This window comes from Mesocricetus auratus, unplaced genomic scaffold (assembly GCF_017639785.1).
Source record: "Mesocricetus auratus isolate SY011 unplaced genomic scaffold, BCM_Maur_2.0 Super-Scaffold_4256, whole genome shotgun sequence".
Lineage (NCBI taxonomy): Eukaryota > Metazoa > Chordata > Mammalia > Rodentia > Cricetidae > Mesocricetus > Mesocricetus auratus.
In genome coordinates, this window is record NW_024429182.1 from 72,821,130 (window position 1) to 72,840,267 (window position 19,138).

Sequence of the window (19,138 nt, forward strand, 5' to 3'; positions counted from 1 at the left end):
TGGATCTCAGACTCCTGCAACTTCCTTTGCAGACTCACTTTATGCAGTGCACTGAGCACAACGCTGAGTTTGATGGCCTGGACTGTGAGGTCTTTGAGGCCCCCGAGCCCATGACCATGGCCTTGTCTGTGTTGGTGACCATTGAGATGTGCAACGCTCTCAACAGGTAGTTTCTGTCCCCTTGGGTGGGCCCTGATGTGTCTACTTGAAGCTGTTCTCTTGCCCTCCGCCCCTCTGCCTCACTGCATCTTTCTGTGTATCCCTCTGCTCGGCCTTTGTCACAGCCTGTCTGAGAACCAGTCCCTGCTGCGGATGCCGCCCTGGGTGAACATCTGGCTGCTGGGCTCCATCTGCCTGTCCATGTCCCTCCACTTCCTCATCCTCTATGTCGACCCCCTGCCGGTGAGCCTTCTGCTGTCACTTCTCCCTCAAGCCCAGGCAGACCCTGTGGCCTGCTCACAGAGGAGGGTAGTTCATAACACCCTGGTCCTTTTCTTCCTGAGAAAACACTGTTGTCTTTCCTGATGGCTGCTATCTCCACCATAGATGATCTTCAAGCTCCGGGCCCTGGACTTTACCCAATGGCTCATGGTCCTCAAGATCTCACTTCCAGTCATCGGGCTAGATGAGCTTCTCAAGTTCATTGCTCGGAACTATCTGGAGGGTAAGGGACACCCCCTTCCCTAGTGGCCAGTCTTGAGCAGAGCCCCTGCCCTCTGCGCTGCGAATATGCGCCACACCTCACCCCCCTCTTCCTTTGCAGGTGGGTAACTTTTTTGCCCCTGGCAGGACCACTGTCCCCAGGGAGGACAGCCCAAGCCCTGTACCCACTTCAGTCATGACTGGTGGAGGTTCCCCCCAGTCTGCTCAGTCCTATGGCCCCCTGGGCCTCCTTCCCCTTGATAACGGCCTCTCTCTGTCCTCTCTGGCCATAGGATAACCGTCCCCCTCCTCCATGTCTTTGAACGTGTCACAGGTATTTCCCCACACACTGCCCAGCTGCTGTACCGCCGCTCGCCCACTAGCCCATGCGCACCCTGCAGTCACTTGCGCTCGCAACTCTCCCTGGAGCCACTGCTGCTGCTGCCACTGCCCGCTTCCCCACGAGGGCCATGCCCTCCCCGTGGGCACTGGCAACTGTGAGGCTGTGTCCTGGCCTTCCAGTCTGCTGGGCTGCGCTGCGTTGCGCTGGCTGTCGCTGCTGCTGGGGCTGTGGTGGCTGGGGGTGGGCTGGGGTGTGGGGCAGCAGGTGAGTAGGGAAGGGGCCACGGGCCCTCCAGGTGAGTATGGAGATGCAGGTCTCCCTCCTCCGCCCGCCCACTCATCCCCTTCCTTTCTTCTTCCAGATCCGGAAGATGAGAGAAGGAAGTAACCAGCCTTTTGCCCTGTCTTCCCCACCCTAATAGCAACGCATCTTCAGCCAGAGCTGACAGAGACCCTTCTTCTCCCCCAATTCTGTTTATAAACAAAGTTCCCTGCCCCACTGCCCCCCTTCAGCAACCTGCCCTCCCTCTGAACCTTGTAAATCCCCTTCCCAACCTCACGGGGCATGCAGGGACAAGGCGACTGACTGAGCTGAGCTGCTTATTTATTGAAAATAAAAGACAGAAAAGTCTGGCCTTGCCTCCATATATCTTGAGGCCTATCTCCGGTGCCTGTGGACAAATACCTTAGTGTCATACAGTCCAGAAAGCAGCTGCATGTTCCAGGGCCTATGTGTGAGGGACCCGATGATGCCAACGGCTTCTAGCCACAAGCTGGACATGCCTTGGGGAGAGGCTGGCTGTTAGCTAGCGCCGGCAGGGTAGGAGGGCAGGATCCCTGGGGCAGCCTGGCAGCCTGAAAGCTACAGGGCTCAGTCTGTCCTATACTTTGGTTTTGGAAGGAGGCTGGGACCCTCATCCAGGTGTCATCCCTGAGAGCAGGCCCAGCCACCCTGGGTGGAAGCAGTAGCCTTGGTGACACTACTACCCAGGCTTGGAGTGGGCGGGCTCCATTCTGAGACTTGCAGTCCGAGTCTCACAGTTCTGGTAGAGAAAGGGGCAGCTTCCCCAGGAGGGAAGCTTCTTGCCTGGCCCCTCAGGAGTCCTTGATGTCCTTGATGTCCCTGAGGGGTGCCTCATCCAGGATGCTACGCACTTGCTCCAGAGTCTCTGCCTGGCGAATCCGTTCCAGGCGTACCTGTGTGGTGGGATGGGAAACATGGAAAGCCCTGCAGAGGAAACAGCCCCTGCCTGACCAGACAGCCCCTCGGGTCAGCTCTGCTGAGGCAGTCTGTGTTCAGATGGGGTCAAGGGAAGGAATAGGTCCTGGGAGCTTGGCCTGAGGAGGTCTGGGTCTTGCTGGCCATGGGTGGGGCTGACAGCATGAAGCTTCCGTGTTTCTGGGCTTGGGGACAGACCAAACTAGGCCTAGAAAAAGGACTTCTCCTAATTGGGGACTGCACTTGTGAGACCCAGGACAAGTCACCCAAAGCCATACCAACTAGGTAGGAAAGGCCAGGTCATACCTGCAGGGCCTGGGACAGCCGTACAAAGTCCCTCTGCACCTGTTCGCTGGTCTCCAGCTCAGCCTGCAGCCGCAGTGCTTTGGCCCTCTGTTCAGAGAGGAGGTCTGTGAGCTGGGCCTGCAGGGACAAGATGCAGAGCTAGGGCCTGACTCGTCTTTGGCTAGGTGAGAGGGTGGATGTCTAGAGCCACAGGATGAGACACACTGGTGTCCCTTCAATACCGCCAGACTCTGGGTTTCCTGATAGCTGGTCTGAGGGAGACAGGCAGGGTGGGAGGGGTGAAAGCACACAGCTGTATTACCCAAGTCATGTCACCAGGTGCCACTCACCTTGCTCTGCTCTTGCTGGACCCGCTCTGTCTCTATCCTCAGGCTGCACAGGGAGGCTGGGAAGTCAAGGGGCAAGGAGACGGGACGTCAGCCCGCACGATCCCAGCCCTATTGGTTTAGTCTCCACAAGGTGCTGACCCCTACTCACCCTCCAGCACATCTGTGGAGAGAGAGAGAGAGAGAGAGAGAGAGAGAGAGAGAGAGAGAGAGAGAGAGAGAGAGAGAGAGAGAGAGAGAGAGAGAGAGAGAGAGAGAGAGAGAGATCGGTTGGTCAAGGCTGGATCTTCTCTGCACCTCACCTCCTCCCGATGCCCACACCTGACCCAGGGGACCCTGTGGTGGCTTGTTACCCTTCCCCTACCTTTCTCTTCCCGTTGCACCCTCAGCTGCCCTTCCAGGCTGGCCCTGGCTGCTGTCCCCTCCTCCAGTGCCTCCCGCAGCTTCACAATTTCAATGCGCAGGCGCTCAGCCTCATGCTCCTGTGCCTGCTGCCTGGCCCTCGCCTGCTGCCGGGTGTGCCGTACCAGCAGATGTAGCTCCTGCGTGAGACACAAGGGCTCGGCTCGGCTGGGCACAGGGCAGAAGAGGAGGGCAGGAACCCCTGGCCAGAGGGAGAGTGTGAAAAGGGGAAGGGAGGAGGAGGGCATTAGAACAGAAGAACAGCCGGATGCCACAGTCAGAGTGGTGAGCAAGCTGCAGATTTACAGTGGGATGAAGAAACGGGAGACCATGACTGCCACGTGGTATGGGGGACTTTCAAGGTCAGCATGGAAGTTCCAGAATACCGATAAGCTTCCAGACAACTCAAGTTCTCCATTATGTGCGGAATGAAAACTACAATAAAAAGAGAGCAGGGAGGGCAGGAGATGTGGCTCAGTTGACAGGGTGCTAACCTAGCAGGCATAAGCACCAGCTTTGATCTCCAGCACTATGTAAAAAACTGAGGACAGTGCCAGAGTAGTGGTGCACCCCTGCAACCCCAGCACTCGGGAGGCAGAAGCAGGTAGATCTCGGTGAGTTCAAGGCCAGCCTGGTCTATGTAGTGAGTTCCTGGCCAGCCAGGGCTACACAAAACAAAAAACAAACAAACCAAGGAGAGATGGTAGTGTAGAAGTGTAATCCCAGCACTCCTGAGGTGGGAGCAGGATGATCAGAAGTTCAAGGTCAGCCTAGACGATAGGAGATCATCTCAACCAAACAACACACACACACACACACACACACACACACACACACACACACACACACACTAGGAAATTGAGAAATCAAAGACTACGAGGTCACACTGAAGTGGACACTAGTGACAATCCTCAGGGTAAAAAGAACAACCAGATGACCTGTGTACGCCTTTAATCCCAGCACTCAGGAGTCAGAGGCAGGCAGATTTCTGTGAGTTGGAGACCAGCCTGGTCTACAAGAGCTAGTTCTAGGACAGGCTCCAAAGTCACAGAGAAACCTGTCTCAAAAAGCCAAATAAATAAATAAAAATTGACACAGACCATCATGGAGTCGGATTCAAAGATTCTGAAGAATTCAATCTTAAAGACCCAATATCACTTAAAAATAGTAAACAGCACCTGGTGTCAGGTGGGGCCTGGGATTCCACACTCAGAGGAGTCCAACCTGTCTCAAAGAGAGACCCTGTCTCAAAAAGGAAAAAAAAATCGACAGGCAGTGAGTGGTGGCACAGCCTTTAATCTCAGTAATCTCAGCACCCAGGAGGTGGATCTCTGCGAGTTCCAAAACCCAAACCAAACCAAACCAAACCCATAAGAAACCAAGGGCTCAACGTACGGCTCAGTGGCAAGGACTTGTCCAGCCTGCATGGGACCGTGGTTAACCCCCTGCAGCGAGGACAGCGTGAGCAGCATGGGGTGCAGTGAAAACGGCCAACATAATCACTGTTCCCTTCACTGCGGTCAGCACTTATAATTCTTTCTCTTCATGCCGACCCTGGGAAGATGGTATGGCTCCATTTATCAGATGAAGAAAGGAAGTCTTGGGCTCAGCTAATACACACGAGCCAGGGTCTGTCCTCAGCCTCCTTGGAGAGGAGACAGCCACGGGTCGACACCAGGCACTCTGGTGCCATTTACCTGTATGGAGCTGGGCAGGGCCTCACCCTCATCGTCCCACGGCTCCGGGCCCTGGAGGGCGGAGGATGGCGGCTGCTCAGCCCGGAGCCCTTGGTTTTCTTCATTTAGTCGTTTAACCTCGTGGTGCAGGCATTTGTGAGAGGTGGCCAGCTCTGCCTGAGGACATACCAAAAGCACAAGGCAATCAGAGGGACCAGTGTCTCTAGTCCCTGAGGCCAAACCCTAGCCCCGCTGCTAGACTGGTGTCTAGAGAGCCCTGGCCTCATGATCTGCTGAGAAGAAACTTGTTGGTTTTTTGTTTGTTTGCTTGTTTTTCAGCACAGGGTTTCTCTGTGTAGCCCTGGCTGTTCTGTAACTCACTGCTTGCCTCTGCCTCCGCCTCCCAAGTGCTGGGATTAAAGGCATACGTATCACTGGCTAGTCCAAGAAGAAACCCCTTATTGTCCTCCCTGACTCTAATCTCTTCAGATTCTGTCCCTGCCAGCACACTGGCAGCCACAAGCCACTGTGGATATTTCATTTAGATGACATCTTTTTAAAAAAGATTTATTTATTTATTATGTATACAGTGTTCTATCTGCATGTATGCCTGCATGCCAGGAGAGGGCGTCAGATCTCATTATAAATGGTTGTGAGCCATCATGTGGTTGCTGGGAATTAAATGCCGGTCTTTAACCAGTGCTCTTAACCTCTGAGCCATCTCTCCAACCCAGATGACATATATATATATACATATATATATATATATACACATACATATATATATGTATGTATACACACACACACACACACATTTTTAAAGATTTATTTCAAGTGTATAACTGTTCACCCACATATATGTATGGTGCTCATGGAGGTCAGAAGGGGATGTTAGATCTCTTGGAACTGTAGTTACAGATGATTGTGAGCTGCCGCAGGGGCGCTGAGAACTGAACCTGGGTCCTGTGAAAGGAGCAGCCAACGCTTTTAGCCACTAAGCCATCTCTTCAGCTGCCCTATGCCCCAGTCACTGTGTGGTCAAGGTTGGCCTGAATCGGTGATCCTTTTGTCTCAGCTTTCTGCCTGCTAGGACATGTATGTGCTACATAGGCTGCAACCTATTTTTTTTAAGCCCAGGTTGGCCTCAAACTTGCTGGTAGTCAAGGATGACTTTAAAATTCTTTAAAAAATTTTTAAAAAGCCGGGCGTTGGTGGTACACACCTTTTTTTTTTTTTTTTTTTTTTTTTTGGTTTTTTACGAGACAGGGTTTCTCTGTATTGTTTTGGAGGCTATCGGTCCAGCCTGGCCTCAAACTCACACGGGAGGCAGAGGCAGGCGGATCTCTGTGAGTTTGAGACCAGCCTGGTCTACAGATTGAGTTCCAGGACAGCCTTCAAAACAATACAGAGAAACCCTGTCTCGAAAAACAAAAAACCAAACAAACAAAAATTATGAGCATGAATGTTTGCCTTCATGTGGTATGTGCACCATGTGCGTCCTGGTGCCTGCGGAGGCCACAAGAGGGCACTGGATACCCTGAAACTGGAGTTGCAGAGAAGTGTGAGCACCATGAAGGTACTGGGAACTGGAGGACAAGCAAACATTCTTAACCACTCAACTATTTCTCCAGGCCCTTTGGCCCCCACCTCCCGAGTGCTGGGCTTACATGCATGAGCTACCATACCTGGCCAGTTTACATGGTGCTGGGGATTGAACCCAGGGCTCTACGCATACCAAACAAGCACAGCTCTGCAATGTGGCTTTGTTGTTGTTGTTGTTATTGTTGTTCTTTCGAGACAGAGTTTCTCTGTATTGTTTTGGAGGCTGTCCTGGAACTCTCTCTGTAGACCAGGCTGGCCTCGAACTCACAGAGATCCGCCTGCCTCTGCCTCCCGAGTGCTGGGATTAAAGGCCTGCGCCACCAATGCCTGGCCCTGAAATGTGTTTTTAAAATTTATTTTTATTATATAAATCATGTGACATGCACACACCATGTATGTGTGTGTGTATGTGGTGTGTGTTGTGTAGCGTATCATCTCTATATAGTCTAGGCTAACTCAAACTCAGGATCCTCCTGTCTCAAACTCCTGGGTGCTGGGCTCACACCTGACTTAGAATGTGCACACACAAGCATGTGTGGAGGTCAGAGGGCAAGTTGCCCGGTTAGTTCTCTCATTCACATGGGTCTTGGAGATCAAACTCGGGTCATCAGGCTTTGTGGCAAGTGCTTTTACCCACTTGAGCCATCTTGCCAACCCCTCAAACACGCTTTTTTAAGCACCAAAGTCATTGCCAACTTTATTTAAATTTTATTTTTTAAGGATTTATTTCTTTTAGCCAGGAGGTGGTGGTGTATACCTTTAATCCAAGCATTCGGGAGGCAAAGGCAGGCGGATCTCTGTGAGTTCGAGACCAGCCTAGTCTACAAGAGCTAGTTCCAGGACAGCCTCCAAAGCCACAGAGAAACCCTGTCTTGAAAAACCAAAAAAAAAAAAAAAAAAAAAAAAAGATTTATTTATTTTATGTATATGAGTGTTGTATCTGTGTGTATGCCTTTACACCACTACAGAGGGTTCTGAGCCAATGTGTGGGTGCTAGGAATTGAACTCAGGACCTACGGAAGAGCAGCCAGTGCTCTTAACTACTAAGTCATCTCTCCAGTCCCATTTAATTGCCAACTTTAAAATTGGGAGGCAATATACACATTTCCAGATCTCTGGCTTCTTTTTAAAAGCACAGCATCTGACCACATGGATCTCACACACTTCTGGGTGGAACTGGTCAGTGGTGATTTGCTTTCCGTCTTTCTGATTCTGCAGACTCGATCACATTAGCTCAGTTTACAGATGGGATTAGTTCAAGATTACACAGCTCTGGCCACAGCCGGGCCACTCCCAAAGTCTTCACTCACCTAGTGAAAGTGGCTGGATGGGGGGCAGGCAGGGCTGATACTTGGCCCCAGTGGTCCTGACCTCTCACCCTAGATGCGGCACTCACCATCTGCAGCTGCACGTGTTCTTGCGCCTGGCTCAAAGTCCCTTGTAGAGTTCGAAGAAGCTGTTCTGAGTTCTGGACCTGGGCCAGGAGCACCTGCATCTACGGAGGAAAGAGGGTGAAGTGAGAGGGATGCTGGGGGAGGGGTGGGGCGGGGCGGGGCAGGGTGGGGAGTGGCCAGAGGGGTCCTGAAGGGAGGCCGAACTCACTTGTTTGGCACAGTCCTCATTGCTCCGTCTCAGCCCCTCTTGGAGCTCGTCCCGCTCATGGCTGACACTTTCCAGGTCTTTCTGCAGCTGCCGCCCCTGTCAGACCCAGACCTCCGACTTATTTTCCAGTCTGCTGGCAAGGGATTACCTACTCTTCCCTTCCCCACCCATCCCTCAGTAGGTCCTGCTGCTCCTCCAAAGCGGAGCGATACATTTGACTTCTTGCCATCTCTGCTGCCATCTTCTGGGCTACTTAAAGTTTCTTCTCCCCCACCCCTCACCCCAGTGCTGGGGACTGAATTCAGGGTCTTGCACAGGCTAAGAAGGGCTCGATCACCAAGCCACACCCCACCCCTCTTCAGTTTTGCTCTGGGCACTTCTCACCATAACATTATCTTCTACAGCATCTCTGCTCATGCTATGTCCAACTTCCTTTTCTGGGAGGGGAACTTTCTCCCTCCTACTGGCCTCCCAACTGTAGCTTTAGTGCAGTCTCTGTACATATCGAGGGAGGTAGGGAAGGTCCACAGGCCCTAGCCCCATCCACTTACCTCTACCTGAAGCTGCTCCCACTGGCTATCTGGAATAAGCTGGTACCCAGGAGGGGGTAGGTAGATGCCCTCAGGGACCAGAGTGCCAGTGGACACCAGAGAAGCAGTCTCTTCCTGCTCGGGGCTTAGGCCCCGTGTGCCTCGTAGGGAGGCGCCACTGGCTGCCCCACCGAGGGAGAAGGAGGAGAGGGAGGCAGTGTCATCGCAGTTGTGGGCAAAGGCCTCTGCAGCTGAGCCTGCGTCTCCAGCTGGCTCCTCCAAGGGTTCCAGTGGAGGCGAGGGGTTCCTTGAAAGTGGAAGCAGCTCCGTGGAGCCATGCAGGGAAGCAGGCTGCCTTGGTTGTCTCTAGGGAAAGTTGCAGAGCAGAGGCTGGAAGCCAGAGTCCCAGGCACCCCTTCTTCCATCGCGCCCCTGGGCTGCCCCTCTTCCCCTCACCTGCATCTCTTGGATCAGCTCCTCTGCCCTCAGCAGCTTCACTTTCAGCTCTGCAATCTCCTGCTCCATGGGTACCACAATTTCCCGGAGCTTCTCTGAGTCTTCATGAGCCTGGAGGGACGGGGCATTGGGCGGTGACAGCCCTTTCCTCCTGAATGATGGCCACCAACTGTTCCAGTCCTCCCTGAAGGTTATGCCCACCCACAAGACTCCAGAACACACGCTCTACGTGCTCCCAGGGAAAGGGCCAAGGCCATGCCCAGCTTCCTCTTGTCTACTCAGCCTTCATCCCAACATGCGCCTTTTTATATCGAGGACCTCCAGTTTTTAACGAGGCACATGCTTTCCGTTCTCTAGTACCATCTACAACTCAGCTTCTCTGGAACTAAAGGTGATCACGCAACTTAGTTTTAGCTAATGAGATGTAAGCACTTGTGCAATATGCTAATTTACAGGCCAGCTCCTTAAAGGAAGTCGTGTCTTTGTAACTCCTTGCTGATTGGGATGTGGATAGGATGCCTGGCATTCAAGCAATCATCTTGGACCATGAGGCAATTACCAGCTACAGCCAAACAGCAATCCAGAAACCTATGTTTCTTTTCTTTTTTAAAACAGCATTTAAGTATATTATTTTGCCAGGCGGTGGTGGCGCACGCCTTTAATCCCAGCACTCGGGAGGCAGAGGCAGGCGGATCTCTGTGAGTTCCAGGCTAGGCTGGACCGACAGCCTCCAAAATAATACAGAGAAACCCTGTCTCGTAAAACCAAAAAAAAAGTATATTACTTTGTGTATATGCATGTTTTGCTGCCATAAATACATACATCATGTGCATTATCTGGTACACTCAGAAGTCAGAAGAGGGTGTCTGATCCTCTGGAACTATAGTTACAGACAGTTGTGAGCCATCAAATTGGTTCAGGAAACTGAACCTGGATCCTCTGGAAGAGTAACAAGTAAGTGCTCTTAACTGCCAGGACCTCTCTCTAGTTTTTAATGACTGTTTTATCAGTACAGACTTTAAAGAAAAATCAAAAACAAAAGCAAAAAACCCAACTCCTATTTTATATAAACTACTGTGTTCAATGATCACTGTTTCTGATCGAATGTAGCCAACCTCATCTTAACTGACATGTCTTCCCATCCTGCCATTCCAAACAGAAAGCTGACCTTTTCTGGATTGTCTCCTTTTAAGCCTGGGATCCTGCAAGGGATCAGTAAAAACAGTCCTGCTAGGTGGTGTTGGCGCCCGTCTTTAATCCCAGAACTTGGGCAGCAGAGGTAGGTGGATCTCTGAGTTCGAGGCCAGCTTGGTCTATAGAGTGAGTTCTAGGGCAGCCAGGGCTACACAGAGAAACCCCTCAACAAACCACAAAACAAACAGCCTTGCCCCCTGCCGCGTGCTCTAGTCACGGTTTGTCTGTTACCATCTCTCTCAGCTCATTTCAACCTCTGGAATCCCCCAAAGTCTTCTTAGACAGACTAGTTTAACTACTCGTGCCATAGGCAAGGTGTCTGAACACCTGGGATTCCCACGCTGTGTACAGCAAAATACACAGCACAGGTGAACGCAGCACCAGAACCCGCCTGACAGACTTGAAGCTCCTTCTTCTGTTCTCAGCCCAGAGGAGGCCTGAAGCGAACAGCAACTTCTAGTGGGAGCTCCAGGCCAGACTTTCTTTCCGGGACACCAGTCTTGAGTTGAGTTTTGAGGTAGGACCTCACACCCCAGGCTGGCCTTGAACCTGAGCTTCATCCTCCAGCTTCCTCAAGGCTAGGAGCACAGACGCATCATCATGCTTGGTTTTATGCAGTGCCGGGGCTTCACACACACTAGGCAAGCACTCCAGCAACTGATTGCAGCTCTAGCCCTGAGCTCCTGTTTCATCTTTGTTTGCATGAGTGGGGCACTGACTCTAGCTCGTTTCCTTAGGTTCTAACTAAATACCGGCCTCACAGAGCTTCTGTGAAGATCAAATAAAGTAAGAATGCCTACTGTTCAAAGGGAAGCACAGGAAAATATACACATCCTAGAATTTAATTGTTTTCATTGTCTCTTAGGTGGAGGTGTTACTAACTACCCTTAGGCTAGCCTCAAACTCATAATTCTGCCCAGCTTCCCCAGTACTGGGATTATAGGTATGTATCACCACCTGTAGGTCATTAAAAATACAGAGTGCTTGCCTATCATGCAGGAAAAAGTATATATGTATATGTGTATGTATATCTGTACACATGCACACATGACCTGCTCAGAAAAGTATATATGTATATGTGTATGTATATCTGTACACATGCACACAGGACCTGCTCAGGTTTCTATCTGGCTGTGGGTATGCATACCTACCAATCCCAGACTCAGGAGCTGAAGCTGGAGGCTTTTTGCAGATTCAAGGCCAGCCTGGGCTATACGCAAGATTCTGGTTCTTACTATGTTATCCAGGCTGTCTTGAAGCCTTGGGCTCAAGTCATCCTCCTGTGTCAGCCTCCCCGATACCTGGGACTATCAGTCCCTGTCACTATACCCAGTTTCCTACTGTTATTAATGATAGTAATAAAGGAGGCACCATACATTAGGGGCCGAGGACAATAACTGTTCACTGTGGGGCACTCACAGTGTCTGGCACAGAAAGGGTTAGTTTCCTTCCTCCACATGACTGACCTTGTTTCTAGAGGTAAATAAACTTGGTCACTTCTAGCCAGAATCCTGCTAAGCACTCAACTGTGTCATTACTGTGTCCAATGACAGGCAATGAGACACCAACAATCACTATTGTCCCAATCCCCAGGGATAGGGCAGTCCACCCCGTTCCAACCTTTTCCATTTGCTTCTCCAAGGAGTCCAGGGGATGGGCCCGGGCCAGCAGCTGTTTGAGGTGGCCCAGCTCTCGATCCTTCTCCTCAGAGTCCTGCTGCTGCTGCTGCCGCTCCTGTTTCAGGGCTGCGATCTGGGTCTCGTAGCTGCTGATGGAGTCTGTGGGCAGGAAGGGTGGGTGCTCGGGTCTGCCCTCTCCCAGGTGATCAACTGCAGCAGTTACCATGATGAGCTGGGCAGGCCTGGACCTCAGCACCTCTGTGCACGAGTGTCCTCAGGAGCAAAAGGGAGTGTGTCTGACCCTGGGTGTTTGAGGATGAAGTGAGTATGTAAGGAGGCAATCATCTGGCATACAACAAGGACAACTACACAGGACATTGCTCAGATATATTCCAACTGAGGAACTGGCCCAGGATGTTTTTACTAAAACCAGGCAAGTATGAGGCCTTGTTATTAGTAAACACAAAGGAAGCAAAGTATCAAAAGGGCTAAGAACAAAAACAGAACCCATTGCCATCCCAGCACAGCAAACACAACAAACTAAAATCCCCCAAAACCCCAGCTGAAAAGTCACTTAATAGGAGATTGTTTGGGTATTTGCGGAAAAGAAAATTGAAAGTATTCCTTTCAAATCATTCATAACACTTAAATTCACTCAAACGTTAGTTCTCCATTTTGCCAGGAGGTAACTTGACAAAGAAATAGATCATCATGCTTAGATTAGGCATAGTGGAAGCCAAGAACAGACAGAATATCATGAGACACAAGATGACACAGTCTGCAGGTCTGAGGAAATGGGAGGGCTGGCTAAATGATGCCTTGCAAGATAGCCAACTTGGGCAGAATGGCCACTGACAATTTCCAAACAGCCAACAGCTGGCTGGTGGGTGTATCTAGGGTCCCTAAAGGCCCACTTCCCTCTTTCAAGCACAGTGTGATACTATCTTGCTTTTGTGGCTAAAACAGGACCTGGACCCTAAGATGGGTCAGATACAGTTCAAGGCCCTGCTCATGTACCCTGTGACAGAGACTGCAGATACCAACTGAAGTATGAGCTGGAATTTCAATTAATTAGTTGATTAATTACTTTTAGACATGGTTTCTCTGTCCTGGCTGTCCTGGAACTCACTCTATAGACCAGGCTGTACTTGAACTCACAGAGATCTGCTTGTCTCTGCCTCCCAGTAAGCTGGAGTTCTTATTAGGGAAGTCGTCACTTGGTCTGTGACAGGAGTAAACTGTACTACTGAAGGAGCAATTATGGGAGCAGAGAGCTGGGTATGGTGGCACACACGCCTTTAATCCCAGCACTCAGAAGGTAGAAGCAGGTGTACCTCTGAGTTCAAGGCCAGCATGGTCTACACAGTGAGTTCCAAGACAGCTAGGGCTACGTAGAAAGACTGTTTCAAAAAAGCCAAACAAAAACTTTATGATAGGCTGGGAATCTCAGTGTTTGGGAGGCTGAGGTAGGAGGATTACAAGATTGAGGCTAGCCTAAGATACATAGTGAGACCTGGTGTCAAACAAATAAAACTAAACTAAGCTGAAAATATCACAAATGTAGGGCTGGAAGATGGCTCAGTTGGTAAAGTGCCTAGCATGTAAGTATGAGGTCCTAAGTTCAAATCCCAGGTATTCACGTAAAACAAACAAACAAAAAAACCCAAGCTCAGTGGCTGTTCTTCTAGAACTCAGGGTTCAATTCCTAGCACCCACAAGGCTGCTTACAACCATCTGTAACTCAGTTCAAAAGGATCTAGAGAGATGGCTCAGAGGTTAAGAGCACTGGTTGCCCTTCCAAAGGTCCTGAGTTCAATTCCTAGCAACCACATGGTGACTCACAACCATCTGTAATGAAGTCTGGTGCCCTCTTCTGGCCTGCAGGCATATATGCAGGCAGAACAGTGTATACATAATAAATAAATCAATCTTTAAGAAAAAGAAGAAAAGATTCAATATCCTTTTGTGGTACTGCACACAGCAGTACAGACATACATTCAGGCAAAACACCCATACACATAAAATACAAATAAAGGCTACAAAACCAAACAAAGGAGCATAACAGCCTATGCTTGTATCCCCATGGTGAGGAGGCAGGCAGGCCCCACCTCAAAAAGTAAGTAAACAAACAGAAGAATAAGTAAAAAGAAGGTAGACAGCAATTGAGACTCTTGACACTGACCTCTGGCTTTCACATGGGAGTACATACATGTATGCACATCTGTATACAAGCACACACATACAAACTTGTACAAACACACACACAGAAAAAAAGGGAAAACTCTGACCTGCAGAAACACAGATTGTCCACTTATTTGCATAACAAATGCTGAAGACCTGATATCTATCCTTATTAGTATGTCTGAACAGTCAATATTTGACAATAGTGATGAATATTTCCTCTAGGCTCTGTAGATACAGCATTTAATCAGACAGGCCCATCACCCAGCCAGCGCTCATGGCTCAGTGACCATAGCCATGACAACTGTAGGGATGTGGGACAATGAAAGTTCCCTCCCCAGGTACGGATCCCAGAGGGAGGCATGGTGCCCTGTGAGCCCGTCCAGGAAGGGATGCTGGCCAGAGATGAGGAAGGGAAGTGGAGCAACAGGATCAGCATGGGCTGGCATGTCTGGACATGCTGGCCCATCAGAAGTCACAGCACATGGCTCTTAAGGCTTTGAATGCCAATTCGGCAGGTGAAGGTGGTGGTAAGTAGACATTATCATTTTGTTTTTTCTCAATTACTGATTTATTTATTTCAATGCAGGCCTGGAACTTGAGATCCTTCAGACTGTTTCCTAAGTGCTGGTGTGAGTTACCATGCCTGGCCAATGTTTACTTATTTATTTATTTTGAAACAGTGTCTGAGTGTGTAGCCCTGGAATTCACTATATAGACCAGTTTGGCCTGCAACTCACAGATATGCTCCTGCCTCTGCCTCCCAAGTACTGGGACTAAAGGCATGCACCACCATGCCTGGCTCCTTTATTAATTTTGAGTTTATGTATGGGCTGGCAAGACAGTTCAGTGGGTAAAGGTGCTTGCCACCAAGCCCGATAGTCTGAGATCCATCTCTGAGACTCACTTGGTAAATGGAATCAATTCCCACAAGTCGTCCTCTGTCAGACTCAGACACACACACACACACACACACACACACACACACACACACACACACACACACACAGCACACGTTCATGTGTGTATGCACACACACATACACAAAATAAATATAACAAAAATTTAAAAATGATTCTATTTCTCTGTGTGGGTGTGTGATCATGTGCCAAGTTACATGCGGAGGTTAGAGGATGAATTTCAGGGCTAAGGTTCTGGCCTGCTCCATGTTCAGACAGGTCCTGTGGTTTCTGCTCTAAGGGGCAGAGGTCAGAGTACAACCTGAGGCGCTGGCTTCCTCCTTCCACCTGTGGGTTCCAGTGATTGCATGCAAGTCACCAAGCTTTACCTAGGGAGCTGGCTCGCTGTTCCCAGTGAGCTAGTACACCTGGTACTACAGTACCCCTAACATGCACTACCATTAGATAGAGAAGCTGCCAGTCTGCCTGGGTTCAAATATGCTGCTATGGGGCTATATCACTCTGTGCAAGGAAACCTGTCTGTATTTCTGTGCCTTTTCTATAAAATGTTCAGACAATAACTCCTGCTTCAAAGAGTTTGTTAAGAACATTAAACACCACATATTGAGAAAAAAAAGAAATGTCCTCACAAAAGAAATTAAAAAAAAAAAGAACATTAAACACAGCCAAGGATGGTACCTCCTACACCAAACTCTAGTGCCTAGGAGGGTGAAGCAGGAGGGTTACCTTGAGTTTGAGGCTATACTGAACTATAAAATGAGTTCCTGACTAGCTTGGTTACAGTGTAAGACCCTACCATAATAAAACAAAAGACAAACCAGGGCTGGGGATGTGGCTCAGATGGGAGTGCTTCCCTAGTACTGCATAAAAGCAGGGGTGGCATGCCTTGATGCAGGCACATGAAGGAGGGGATCACAAGTTTAAGGCCCTCAAGATGGCTCAGTGGTTAAAGGTGCTTGTCATGAAAGCCTGATGACAAGAGCTCTTATCTGGAACCCACATAGAGGTGGAAGGAGAGAAGTGAATTCATAAAGTTGTTCTCTGGGCCAAATGTGCACCACAGCATGTGTGATACCCCAAGTGTCTCTTACACACACACACACACACACACACACACACACACACTCCTATTTTTAAACTGAGAAAAAACGAAGAAGTTCATACAGTTTGAGGCCAGCATGGGCCTTGTCTCAAAAAATTAATTAATAAATAAAAAAGAAGCAAAAAGGTTATTTTGTAGAGCATTCAGCTCTGTGTATGGCATCAGTAAGTATTCAATAAAGAGAAGCCACTGTTAGAATTTAGGATACATCTTTTTCTTTGGTGTGTGTGTAAAAAAGGAGTCAAGGGAAGAAAAACAAAAAACAAAACAAAACAACAACAAAAAACCCCAAACAAATGTCCTGCTTCTGAGTAGACCCCAGACCAGAGCTAAGGAAAAACATCCTAACCCTGACTTGACCCAGGACCAGGGGTCAAAATCCCATTAATCACTGAGCTTGCCCCAGAATCATACCATAAAAATCTACCAATCCTGCCTGGCAGTAGTGGTGCACACTTTAAACCCAGCACACAGGCAGAGTCAGGTGGATATCTGTGCGTTTGAGGCCAGCCTCGTCTACAGAGTGAGTTCCAGGACAGCCATGGCTACACAGAGAAACCCTGTCTTCAACTGCCCCTCCCCAAATCTGCCAATCCCAAGCCACCCTGGAAAGTTCCATGCCCTCCCCTTCCTGAAATACTATGTAAGGTCTGTACCCTGTTCAGTCTGCTGCTGTTCTCACCCAAAGCAGCCACTCTCCTGGATTTTTCCTTCCCAATAAATCTTGAGGGAGGTTGTGCAGTGCGACATTTTCTCCAGAGCAGAACAGAGTACAGCAGAACTGTAACACTTTAGCTGGGGAAACCTTCCCGTAGTGGAGCAGAGTTGTTACACTCCAGCCGACCGGACCCGAGTAGAGCTATAACAGCTTTGCTGGGGAAACCTTTCCCTGCCTGGAGAGTTGTTCGCATTGGGGAACCCTTTTTGGAGCAGGGCTGTAAGCTACTATGCTTACATGACTTTGTGGTACTCATTGGTTCCTAACCACCAGGATACCTTTCCATCCAAGCTGCAACACTTACAGTGTACACACTCACATAAGCCAGAGGTCACTATCAGGTGTTTTCCTTAGTTGCTCGATACCTATTTTTTGAGATAGGGTTTCTTACTGACTTTGGAACTCTCCATCTTACCTAGACTGGCTGGCCAGCAAGCTCCTAGGGATATGTCAATCTCCGGTCTCCAGAGCTGGGATTACAGATAAACTGCCGTGCCTGGCAGGGTGAGATGGGAATTTTAGGCAGTTTTCTCTGGAAGCCAAGGTCAAGGGCAGACTACAGAGGGAGGTCTCTGAGGCTGGGACAGTATTTCAACAGAGCTGGCCAGACACAGAGGCACAGAGAAGGTCAGGGGATAGGAAAGTGGGAGACCTGGGACCAGAAAGCTGGTGTCTGTTAATCCAGAGGCCTTGAGGCAGAGGGAGGAAAGGAAGAGACACGTGTGTTTGTACAGGGTGCTGTGGGTTGCTTCGGAAGGAAGGAAACCACGGGACTAGAGAGATTAGGCTGAGGTAAATGACAAGTTTCTGGCTCATACTCAGGGCTGATTTGACATCAAGGATGAGAAAAGGCAGCCACAGGGGAATGGGTAAAGATGAGTGCCACACTTAGCTGTGACTGACAAGAACTGGTGACAACACTTGTGCTTCTCCCCACACTGGGACACAGACTCCTCTGTGTTGAGCCACATGAAGCTCCTTGAAGCCTTTCTCCCCTGTGTTGTCTGTTAGAGGGACAGAGGTTGGCAGTCCGGACAGTGGGTGTGTTTGGGGCGGGTTCCTCACCTTTCAGGATGGCCTGCAGAGAAGCCACCTCCTCTTGGCACTGCCTCTGCACTGCAGCCACCGCCTCTGCCTTGGTGCTCTCGCTCACCTCGGCTACAGCCTTCATGGTTTCCATTTCTGCCAGTGCGCCGGCCAGTTCGGCACGAAGCCGTCCGAGCTCACTTGACTCGGATGCAACCCTCTGCCCATTTTGGGGCTGGGTATCCAGCGCTGTGGGGGTACAGGAACCAACATTTCTTCCCATGGTTCTCAGGTCTCTTAACAACTCAGGCCACCCAGCATTCCAGCAACCCAGACCCGGACTCCATCTGCACTGGCCTCAACCCACGCACCTGGCCCTGCCCCTTCCCGCCTCCCAGAGTGTACTTAGCTCGACTGTCCAATCCCTTCCAGTGGCCCCGCCCCTTTCCCGCTCCTCCCCACCTCTTACCTGTCCATCCCTCAGACCACGCCCACATCTAGACTCCGCCCACCCTGGCGGGTGCCTGCCCCGCCCCCTTCCCAAGCCTCCGCGCTGGCGGGCTGCCGCCAGCCGCCATATTCGGCCCCGCCCCCAGCCCCCTGCTCGTCACGTGCACGGCGGCGCCCTCAGGCACCGACCCCTGGCCGCCAGCGCCGCGGGTTCTAACCTACGGCTCTTGGCGCAGCTGCTGCCATTGTCTCAGCCCAAACGAAGAATTCCCGCACTCCCTGGTGATGGCACTCCCGCTTCCGGGTCCGCTCGGCTGTTTCCGGATCCGCTCGGTTGTTTCCGGAGCGGGTCTGAGGGGCCGTGGAGGTGGAGGTGGGAGTATTGCCGAGAGACGCCGAAGGGTTCCGAGTGGCTGCGGGGTCTGGGTCCCGCCTCTTTCTGGGGCCGTGCGCCGCCGCTCCTGGGTTTCCTCGCTCCCTGGGAGACCCGACGGCTGCGGTCTGCGGCAGTCTTCGCTGGTGCTTGCGAGTCTCCCAAGGCTCCAGACGAGTTTACCTCCTGGAACGCAGGGCCTTAGCCCTGGAGGACGCAGCGCGGCCTCCCCTTCCCTGCGCTCGGCCGCCCTTCCGCCGCAGCCCGGCTCGCGTTACAGCGAAGCGCTGCCCAGCCCTCCCAGCACCTCCGCCCCTGCGGGCCAGGGCTGGGTCAGCGTTCTGAAGCCTGGCTCAGTCAGTGGCAGAGGTGCGAAACCTGCGTGTCTCCACCCCCCATTTCCAGTCGGCTTCCTGCAAATCCCTTTCACGAATCCCAGGGCTGTAAATCTT

General features: G+C 50.8%; 2 protein-coding genes across 4 annotated transcripts in view; one reads left to right on the top strand and one right to left on the bottom strand.

Moving 5' to 3' along the window:
• Atp2a1 (ATPase sarcoplasmic/endoplasmic reticulum Ca2+ transporting 1) overlaps positions 1-1,617 on the top strand; it is an 18,181-nt gene extending 16,564 nt beyond the window's left edge. The window contains exons 19-23 of one of the 2 annotated variants that reach the window (XM_040754604.1): positions 33-166; positions 285-402; positions 547-664; positions 936-976; positions 1,347-1,617. In XM_040754604.1, the coding sequence (XP_040610538.1) occupies positions 33-166; positions 285-402; positions 547-664; positions 936-940 (375 nt within the window). In that variant the 3' untranslated portion in view covers positions 941-976; positions 1,347-1,617. The remainder of the gene's footprint in view (positions 1-32; positions 167-284; positions 403-546; positions 665-935; positions 977-1,346) is intronic. The other variant, XM_040754601.1, reaches the window with a different exon arrangement.
• Positions 1,572-18,663, bottom strand: Rabep2 (rabaptin, RAB GTPase binding effector protein 2). Of its 2 annotated transcripts, XM_040754619.1 has the most exons (13): positions 18,532-18,663; positions 17,903-18,112; positions 11,918-12,075; positions 9,104-9,214; positions 8,669-9,013; positions 8,118-8,213; positions 7,912-8,010; positions 4,935-5,090; positions 3,200-3,377; positions 2,987-2,998; positions 2,839-2,894; positions 2,510-2,626; positions 1,572-2,181 (listed from the first exon to the last, which is right to left on the bottom strand). In XM_040754619.1, the coding sequence occupies exons 1-13, from the start codon at positions 18,557-18,559 to the stop codon at positions 2,080-2,082; spliced, it is 1,668 nt and encodes a 555-aa protein (XP_040610553.1). In that variant the 5' UTR covers positions 18,560-18,663; the 3' UTR covers positions 1,572-2,079. The 2 variants fall into 2 exon arrangements, with proteins under 2 accessions (XP_040610553.1, XP_040610542.1); XM_040754608.1 differs by lacking the exon at positions 18,532-18,663 and having other exon boundaries at positions 17,903-18,243.
• Between the last annotated feature and the right edge of the window lie 475 nt (positions 18,664-19,138).

Excerpts from the sequence above, each read along its gene's own strand:
- Rabep2 (XM_040754608.1), bottom strand. The coding sequence starts at position 18,146 with ATGGGAAGAAATGTTGGTTCCTGTACCCCCACAGCGCTGGATACCCAG. Across the intron at positions 9,215-11,917 it reads TGGAGAAGCAAATGGAAAAG|GCTCATGAAGACTCAGAGAA; the intron begins GTTGGAACGGGG and ends CCGTCCCTCCAG. Across the intron at positions 3,378-4,934 it reads CCCTGCCCAGCTCCATACAG|GAGCTACATCTGCTGGTACG; the intron begins GTAAATGGCACC and ends TGTCTCACGCAG.